The sequence below is a fragment of the Atta colombica genome, unplaced genomic scaffold (assembly GCF_001594045.1).
Source record: "Atta colombica isolate Treedump-2 unplaced genomic scaffold, Acol1.0 scaffold10, whole genome shotgun sequence".
Classification (NCBI taxonomy): Eukaryota; Metazoa; Arthropoda; class Insecta; order Hymenoptera; family Formicidae; genus Atta; species Atta colombica.
The window spans coordinates 591,037-600,915 of NW_017259184.1; the positions used below are offsets into that span (position 1 = coordinate 591,037).

At 37.7% G+C, this 9,879-nt stretch overlaps 1 protein-coding gene across 2 annotated transcripts in view; it reads left to right on the forward strand.

Annotated features, from left to right (window-relative positions):
- Positions 1 to 9,116, forward strand: part of LOC108684406 (nucleoprotein TPR-like) — a 12,191-nt gene extending 3,075 nt beyond the window's left edge. Inside the window, exons 4-12 of one of the 2 annotated variants that reach the window (XM_018188703.1) lie at positions 17 to 576; positions 715 to 1,106; positions 1,204 to 2,967; positions 3,034 to 5,478; positions 5,639 to 6,043; positions 6,137 to 6,487; positions 6,605 to 6,779; positions 7,038 to 7,367; positions 8,845 to 9,116. In XM_018188703.1, the coding sequence (XP_018044192.1) occupies positions 17 to 576; positions 715 to 1,106; positions 1,204 to 2,967; positions 3,034 to 5,478; positions 5,639 to 6,043; positions 6,137 to 6,487; positions 6,605 to 6,779; positions 7,038 to 7,367; positions 8,845 to 8,960 (6,538 nt within the window). In that variant the 3' untranslated portion in view covers positions 8,961 to 9,116. The remainder of the gene's footprint in view (positions 1 to 16; positions 577 to 714; positions 1,107 to 1,203; positions 2,968 to 3,033; positions 5,479 to 5,638; positions 6,044 to 6,136; positions 6,488 to 6,604; positions 6,780 to 7,037; positions 7,368 to 8,844) is intronic. The other variant, XM_018188711.1, reaches the window with a different exon arrangement.
- Positions 9,117 to 9,879: the final 763 nt, after the last annotated feature.

Sequence of the window (9,879 nt, forward strand, 5' to 3'; positions counted from 1 at the left end):
TCATATGTATATGTAGAGAGAAACGATTGGAGCAGGAACGAGTACTTCTCTCCCAACAAATGGCAGGTCTTGAAGAAGAGTTGGCTAAGAGAACGTCTGAACTTCAGACAGCAAGATCTGAATCTTCCGCTAGGGCTCTTTTAATTGATACAAAATTATCCCAGCGCGAGGAAGAATTGCGAATAGCCAATGAAGCCAATTCTCAACTGCGAGAATCGGTTTCTTCTCTTCAAAAACAATCCGATGAGCTGGCTCAGAAAGTGGAACAACAGCGTGCCCACGAAATCGCTATAAACGATTCCTACCAAAAAGAAATTAATGCGCAGAAAAATCTAGCTAGCTTATACGAGTCGATGAAGGATGATGCTAATGCTAAAGCCGAGGCACTTTCTAATGCAGCAAGCGAGCTACAAAAACTTGTGGATAGCACCGCGGAAGAATATGGAACCTTGGAGACAAAATACAATCAGTTATTAGTCCAGCACAAACAAGATATTGATGACAAAGAACAAAATATCCAGGAACTGACAAAAGAGTTAGAAAATGCTAATGAATTATTGAAGAATATTCAACAAGGTGGGTCACGTATCTAATTCTTTGTCATGTTCAATTAATTCTGGTATCATATTTGATTTTCTGTGTGTTACGTTATATTCTTAATTTTTTTTTATTAGATATATTTTATTTATTATAATGCTTGTACAAACTTTGTAGAGAAATTAAATCAAGCGGTAGAACAATTGGCACCAGCAGCAGCTGTAACCAGTCGAGTGTTACGAAAAGGTTTAAGCCTAACGCAGATTTACACTCAACTAGTCGAAGTCACCAATGACTTAAATTTAGAGCGTGAAGAAAATGAACGTTTGAAGTCTCAGATGGATGTAATTCTTCGCGAATTGGAGCAGAAGGCGCCATTATTGCAGCAACAACGTCAAGATTATGAAACAGCTATGGCGAATATTACGACTCTAACAAATAGACTGGACGATCTTCTCGCAGAGAATCAACGTCTTCATGAAAATTCTGATGAGGCTAATCGTCTTGCCAAGCATCATTCTACAGAAAATCAAAGGCTAAAAACTGAGTTGTCTGACTTAGCTAGACAAGTGAGTTATTACAAACAAATTAGAATTTAAGTAATAAATTCAAATGATCCATCGTGATATATAATTATGAAAAATATATTTTTTGATAATTTTTTAGGTATGTTATCTGCTCAAAGAAGTCCAAGAAAGTCGCACCAACACTCGTGTAGAAACGAGAAATTTGTCTTCATCCATAGACACAGATGACATCTCGTCATCGCAAATCATTAGTAAAAAATTAGTAACGTTTAAAGATATCGAGGAATTGCAGGAGAATAACCAGAAACTCTTAGCAATTGTTCGCGCATTATCATCTAGACAAGAAGAAATGGAGCGAGCCACTGATGAAATAAATTCGGGCGAAATGAAGGAGAAGCTGGATCGTTATATGGAACAATTGACAGAGATGCAAGTTGCGCAAGATAGGCAGTCGAAAATGTTGGATGGTCTTTTAAAGCAGAGAGATATGTACAAAAACATGTATCAACAGATGAAGAATTCCAATGAAAAGAAGAAGGAGGAAGTGGATAAAGATATCGAAGAGGGCAAATCCAAATCAGAAGAGGAATCAAAGACAACGAAAAGTGATGAAGAAAAAGAAAAGTTACTCAAGAAATTAAAGGAGGCTGAAGATCAATTTAAACATGTTTCAGATGAATATGAGATATATCGCAAAGAACGAACTGCGCATGAAAAGATGTTGAGCGAAGAAGTTGAAAGACTTAGAAAGGAGGCAGAATCGAATTCGGCGAGGTGTTGCAGATTGAGGGCGCAGTTGGACTCAGCGAATGAGAGATTCTCACTTTTGCAGGGTAATGTTTCTTCATATAAATCCCAGATCAAGGCACTTGAGGAGAAATGCACCAATTATAACATCACCATTAGCAAACATGAACAAAGTATTATGATACTAAAAGACGAGACGCTCGCCGCTCAAACTCGCTTATCTCGAGCGGAAGTTCAACTAGAAAATCTTCGTCAGGAACGTCAACTTTTGCGAGACACGGAGGGACGTCTCTTAAAGGAGCGGGAAGTTTACCAAAGAGAAAGACAGACTCAAGCATTGCTTAAGGCAGATATGGAGTCTATTAAAGCTAGCTTGGAGCGAGTTCAGGCTGAAGGACAGCTTAGGGCCGAGCAGAGACTCGATGACGCCAACAGGGAATGCGCTGCTCTTCGACGTCGTCTTCAAGAAGAACAGGATCGCTTCAGAGAATTGGCGAGTCATTTAGAGAGACAGTTGATGACTGCTCAAGAAAGATTGAAAGAAGAACGCGAATTATGTGAGAGATTGAGAATGGAGTTAGATCAAGCGAGAGAGACTGAAACTCAGAGTAGTCAAAAAATTGATCAATTAAACAATAAATTAAGACAAGCAGCTGCCCATTCCATCGCTAAACCTTTGACAGGTGATGAAAGTCTTGTGAAGAGAATAAAGGATTTGGAAATACAATTGAGTTCCTCTCAGGTTGAAATAAATTCGCTCTCCGAACAGTTAAAAGCAGCAAGACAACAAAGTCAGCAGTATTGTGATATTGCAGAGAGTGCTGAAACGCAATTGAGAGAGTTGACAACTGAATATAATAAATATAAAGAAGAGCTGGAGAATGCTCTTAAAGAATCACGTGTAGAGATCATTTCATTGCAAAAAAGAGTGAAGGAATTGGGTGATGACCTGGCGAAGATATCAAATGGTAGGCAAGAAACCGATTCGGAGCTGAGGGATAGATTGGCTGAAGCTGAGAGAAAGATTGAAGAACTCGACGAGCTGAAGGGTGAATTGGAGTTGTTAAAGACAGATCTGAAATCTGCCTCTATCGCTGTCAAAGAAGCAGAAGACAAATACACCAGAGAAATGCTGCAGCATTCGTCCGATTTGCAGGTAAGTCTAATAACGAAGGAATATATTTATATTTTATACTATTTTTTTACATAAATGTTTTTGCAGATTTTGACAAAGTTGAAAGAGGAAGCTCAACATGTTCAGCAGCGACTTGATGTTCTGACTCTAGAACGAAATGCAGCAGTGCAAGCTTTGGAAGTTGAGAAATCAGCCTCAAAAGAAAGAGAACAGAAGCTTGTGAATGAGGTTGAAGAAACTCAAAAGAGAATTATAGATCTCGATACCCAGAATGTACTTCTGCACAATCAAATTCAGGAGTTGGGTGACCGAGTAGCCATCATGCAGAGTCAACAGACAAAAATTAGCGGCGGAAGAGACAGTCCTGATACTAGCCTGGAAGCTCTAAATAAGAGTTTCAGCTCTTTGGAGGAAGACTCCAAATCAGTTGAACAATTGTTGAGAGTTATGAAATATTTAAGAAGAGAAAAGGATTTGGCCATAGCCAAAACCGATGTTCTTAGAGCTGAAAATCTCAGATTAAAATCACAGGTCGAGGTAATGGAGAAGCGGTTGAAAGAAACTGAAATGTTGCTAAATTCCGAACGAGAGAAGTCCGAGATTAATGTAATGACCACATCCAAGCATGCAGAATTGCTGCGCAAGGTGGAGACCTTAAACGCCATCACGGATTCTAATCGAATTCTCAGGGAAGAAAGAGATAGTCTCAGTGTGAAAGTCAACGAACTTACAACCAAAGTGAATTCTTTATCGGAAGAGGTAGTACCTCTTCGAGATATATCCAGAGATTTGACAGTTAAAACAGAAGCTTTGACAGAAGAAAACACTAGCTTGAAAGGCGAAGCAACCAGATGGAGGCAAAGAGCAAATACGTTATTGGAAAGAGCGAATAAAGCCAGCCCTGAAGACTGGCGACGACTTCAAACTGAAAGAGAGAATCTGAGTAAATTGTTGACGTCAGAGAGGGAAACTCATGCAAAGAGAACTGAAGAATTTAATCAAGTGAAAACAGAAAAGGCGAAACTCGAGGAGCAACTGACGCAATTGCAAAGACAGATACAAACTCAAGATGAACATATGTCGCGAGCATCAGAAGAGGTTCGCAAGCTGGGTCAGGAGCTTAACGAGGCATTAGCCGATTCTTCTTCGAAGACGAAGGATTTGGCTTCTCTTCGGAAGGAGCTAAGCGATAAGGATACCATTCTTAATGATGTTAAAAACAAGGAAATTCAGATCCGCAAAATAGCTAAAAAGTATAAAACGCAATTTGAGGAACTCGCGAAAAGCGTCGAGGAAGAGAAGAATCGCAATGAGGAAATCAGAAACGAGGATGCTGCAACGAGTGCGGCAACACAAGAACGCGAAGATCAACTGCGAGAGGAAGGCCGCCAGGAACTTCGCCAAGCGAACATCGAGCTCACGACGAAGATAGATGAGGTAACTCGCCAAATGGTAGTAGCTCAAAGTGAAGCGGATAATCTGCGAAAAGAAATCGAAGCCATGAATCGCAGCAGTATAGAGAAGGAAGAGAGAGCGAAACAGGTACTTAAGGGCGCCAGAACGAAGATCATGCAATTGACAGAGTCTAAGAAGATCTGCGAGAAAGAATTATTGGATCTAAAATCCAGGATAGAATCTACGGGAGGCAACGCCGGAGTTCAAGGAGATTCTGATACGGAACATGACGCACGATTAGTGGCACTGAAATCTCAGATGGAAGGTCGCATGTCTAGATTGGAGCACGAGAAATCAGAGATACAGGCAGAAAAGGAAGCGCTTTTACAGCGGGTTGCTCAACTCCAAAGACAGTTATCGGGAGTAAGCGGAGTAAGCGCGACTACGGAGCCACCAACAGCGAACATTAAACCGATGTCTGCCAGAGCGGAAACACCATTGGCCAGCATTAGACCAATGAGTGTGGTGGTGCAGTCGCGGACAGCTGCAGTCTTACCGACTACAGCTGGTGCACCGGTTATGGTTGCGCCACATCAGATGCAACAACAACAGGTAGTACACACTACAGAGACGAGCTCGCCGACTAGTAGTTTGACCGACTTCCAACCGGCAAGTACCAGTACTTCTTCACAAAGTGCACAAACCAGTCTTCGTCAATTAGTGGTGCAACCACAGTTAAGTGAATCGGCGGAGTCAACACAGAGAGAAGACCCAGAAAGTGCGGAGACACTTAATTTACAGCCGCAACAGCAACAATGCCAGCAGCAGCAACAACAACAGCAACAAACAGTAGCGCTAGTGAGTCCTAGAGTAGAACAGCAGCAACAACAGCAACAGATTACCGTCAGTGATCAGCAACAGACAGTGGCGAGTAGCTCCACACAGTCGGTCAGTACTTCTCAAGCTTCCACGGGACTCAAGAGACCTCGAGGCCGAGACTCAACCGCCTCTGGTTCCGGGATAGTTGAAGGATTGGACCACGGACGTCAGGAGCAAGTACAGAGTCCGAAAACGAAGAGGACCAGACCAGATATCAGCGCAACTGCGAGTGCCAGCGCTTCGGAAGTGGAATATCAGGTGAGATTGAGGATGTAAAAAGAAGAAACATACATTTCTATTGTATTCTATTTGTATCTGTAATTTAGTTCAAAAATAATATTTTAACTTTAAATAATATTTTAACTCGCTATTAATATTGATTTAATATTTTAATATTGATAATCATTTAACGTTTTAGGTGCCTACATCAAGTCAGAGAGATCAAGACGAAGAAGTAGAAGAAGGATGCGTAGTAATAGTAGATTGTGATGAAGGTGAAGGTGGAGGCAATCATCAAGCACAGGAAGAGGAGGAATTTGACAATGATACGTATGAAGAGATAGAGGAAGAGGAAGAAATGCCTTATGAAGTCGAAGTTGAAGTTGAACGAGATAATAATGAGGTGGAAATTATTATGGAGGAGGATTCCACCAGTGTTGAAATCTCTAGACAAGGCCAAGCCATTATTCCTGCAAATCAACAACAATCCGAAGCCATAAGTAGCGCTGGACCAACCGCTGAACCTGCCACGTCTTTCACAGCCATGTCCTCTAGAGGAATCGCGCCCATGCCCAGACAGCAGCAACAGCAGCATCTTCTTTTGGTTGGTAAAATATTTGTACGACATTTTTAATTATTAAATTTTAAAAAGTTTACATTATTCCAATTTTTTATCGTGATTTTTTTTTCCCCAAAGCCACAACAAGGTTACGAGGATGGCGGTGACGACTGTATTGTACCAAGTACTCCTACTCTCTTTGTTCCTCGTCGCGATGGTTTCGGTGAAGCTGTCAGTTCTCCGCAGGTGCCGCAAGGGCGTTTCACTTTTGGAGACTCTTCGACACCTACGACAGCTTCCTCGACACCGTCTTTGACAACATCCACAGGCTCTAATACTAGGATCTTTGGTTCAACTAATTCTGCTGTTGTCCAGGAAAGCCTGGATGATAGTAGAATGGACCTGACACAGCTGGAGGATGGTGGAACTGGTCGTAGTGTTCCCACGACACCGCTTCAGGTTTCTCCAGCTGCGGATTTACCTCCTTCGGTAAAACAAATTTCTATTTTTTATTATAATTTCTTATGAAAACATTAAGGATTAAAACTATTAGTACTAATGTTTCACAATTTTCACAATTTTCTTTTACAATTTTCATTGCAATAGACTAGTAGCAGCCAATCTGAAGAACAAGAGAGCACCGTAACACATGTTACCGTAACAGCCACTTCTGGAGATAATATTGAGGACTCTAACATTCCTAGCATTCATATTGTTGGTGTTGATGATCAACAACGAGGTTCCACTGAAGCTACAGAATCTAGCGCAACTCCAAGTGAAGGTATCTCATTGAAATCTAATCATATTCAAAAGTTTAAAATATTCTCTCTCTCTCTCTCTCTCTCTCTCTCTCTTTCTCATTTGACTGTTATTGATATTAAATTAATTTATTCGAACATTTTTCGGCTTGCTCTTTTTTGGCTTTTCAACCTTTCTTTGCATATACAACCTTGATTTTTAAATATTAATTTAAATATTTTTAAAAAATTTAATTTTTATGAAAATGATTATGTGATTTTTATTGTTTTTATTTTCACAGAAGTGAGCTCGGAGGGTGAAAAGCGGGAAGAAGAACCAGTAGTTCTAGCATCCGGAGAGGATGATGCCGTAGATACGGCAGAAGCGACGGAAGAAACAGGAAGCGAACTTGTCGAAGAAGAAGTCGAGGAAGAGAATCGGGAAGCGGAAGCATCGCCGTCTAGTAACACACGACAAAGAACAATGGCAGCGAATCTGGCGGCAGCGAGTGATGCCAATAATGCCAGAGGAATGACAGTGAGAAGATCGCCGAGATCACCTTTCTCGCCGAGGGTGGCAAGAGGTGCGAGGCCTACACCGATTGTGTGGGGCGAAACTCAGTCGGGTAGAGGTGAGAAACGAAGCATGATTAAATAAGATTTTATCTGTCTATTTCGAGACAAGATCTTTTCTTTCATTACATTATCTTTTTACCTTAATAATATGAGTTTTTTTGTATTCTTTTATATAAATGATTTACTACTTATAATTATTTTATGTACATAAATTATTATTTACTTATTTTAGCATTTTTCAGTTTGCTCGTTTCTTGACCTTCAACCTATTTTGCTTTGCATATACTGATTTGCTTTTTAACTATTATTTTTTAGAGTCTGATCGGAACTTTTACTGAAAACGAACACTCACGTATTAGTTTCGACTGAAACCATATAGTTTTTTCATAAATATTAATTTTAATATGTGTAATTATTATATAAATTCTTCAATGTTAAATATATAATTTAATTATTATTTATTATAATATCATAATTTAATTATTATTGTAATAATTAAATTATAATATTTAATATTGAAGAAGTAATTTATATTCTTTGGCCAAAATTGACATACAATCGAAATTTCGGTTTTTAATTTCGGTCGAAATTTAATTACTGTTTCAATAAATTATAATATTTATGACGAAAAAGTGATGTATGATATATAGCATGTCTATACATGTGGCCTTTATAGGATTCCTATTTTTTAATTTTGATTTCGGTTGAAATTGACATGTAGCCGAATGCTTTGATTCAGTTTCGGCAAAAATTTCGATCAGGTTCTAATTTAAAAAAGTTTAGCTTAGTTAAACTTCCTCTCCTCCCCTCTCTTTCTCTCCTCCCTCTCCTTCTCTTCCCACTTCTCCTCTCTCTCTCTCTCTCTCTCTCTCTCTCTCTCTCTCTCTTTGTTATCTAATCTTAGATTATTGTATATTATTTTGTTTTTTTTTTTCTTTGTTACTGCATTTGATTACTTATTCCTGTTGCACTCTCTTGAATCGTATACATGCTATCGATTCGCTATTCGCTCATATCTCAATGTTAATACGAATCACACTTTTGTTATTTCTCCGCTCTGCGTTATCAAATAAGTTGTATATTATTATTTTTTTTTTAATTCTAAATCGCTTCTCATCTTGTAACATCACTCATCTGCTATCTTGTTCTTAGAGGGCTTGTCCTAGAACAATAATAAATGCTTTTATCTATCTATCTATTTATCTATCTATGATCCTGCGCACAATAGCAGAAATAAGGAATTAGGAATAAAGAATAAACAATTTACTTAATTTAAACCTATCAGAAATCGGATATATCATCGGAATACACAGTTTCTGAGTTAAAATTATTTATTCTTTATTCCTAATTTCTTATTCTTTGTATTGTGCGTAGGGTCTATATTATATATATATATAGTATATTTCTCTCTCTCTCTCTCTCTCTCTCTCTCTCTCTCTCTCTCTCTCTAATTTAGATTTTTTAAAATTCAAAATATTTTGTTTTAAAAGCTTTATGTACAAATGTTAACATGAAACATTTCAAATTCTAAAGGACAGCCTGTGATGCGAGGACATGCGGCTAGAGGGGCCGCCAATGAGGGGGGACGAGGACGAGGGACACGAGGCCGACGAATGCGCTCGAAATATCCTTATGCCCGATATTCGTAATATCGTATAGCATCTCCTCTGTCTAATGTACGCCTTATATTCGCCAGACATTCTATGTAGTTTATATTATCGAACACAGTTATGTTAAACGTCAGTAAACTGATTCATTCATTTATGTAATAAATGTTTTAACGTTCCTAATTGTTTAAAAAAAAAGTTTTTTTTAATTAATTGTTTAAAAAAAAAGTTTTTTTTAAACTAATTGTTTAAAAAAAAGTCATTTTTTTCATATTTGTTCTCAATAGATTTTAAGAAAAATTGAAAAAGTGATTTTTTTTAAATAAAGATTTAAAAGAATTTTGTAATAATTTTGTCACTTTAAAAGTATTATAAGAAAGTAATAAATTTTAGAATTAAAAAAAAACAAAGTTAGATTTCTGTTTCTTTTTCGAGTTTGATTTATTCATTTTGAAATCCATTTTAATCGAAGATCCCAAAAACATTGTTTTTAAAGCATATAATATAAATACATTCAGTAAACAATATATTATACAATTTGTACTTGTATGAGTTTCATTCATTGTATGCAAATTAACGATTTTTTTTTTCAAGATGATTGACTTTAGAACAAGTGTCTGTAGCGTTGGCGTTGAATGGCGCCGCCAGCTCTCATTTGGGCGTCAGTCCAATTCTTTTCACACGCCTGCGCTAAATCGAGAATGCGTATTATTTCGCTATTTCTGTCTTTCGTAGACAGGCGGATAAGCGATACAATTAATAACGAAATGACTGTCATAAAAATTGAAAATTAATGCCAGCTTCTCAGCCTCGAGAATGGAAAAAAAACTAATAAACTTATTTTTCTCAAATATAAATATTATAATTAATTAAAAATATATAATTAATTAAATATATAATTAATTTTGATATTTATAATAATTTTATAATGTAAAAGTTATAATTTTTCGAATCTTATATT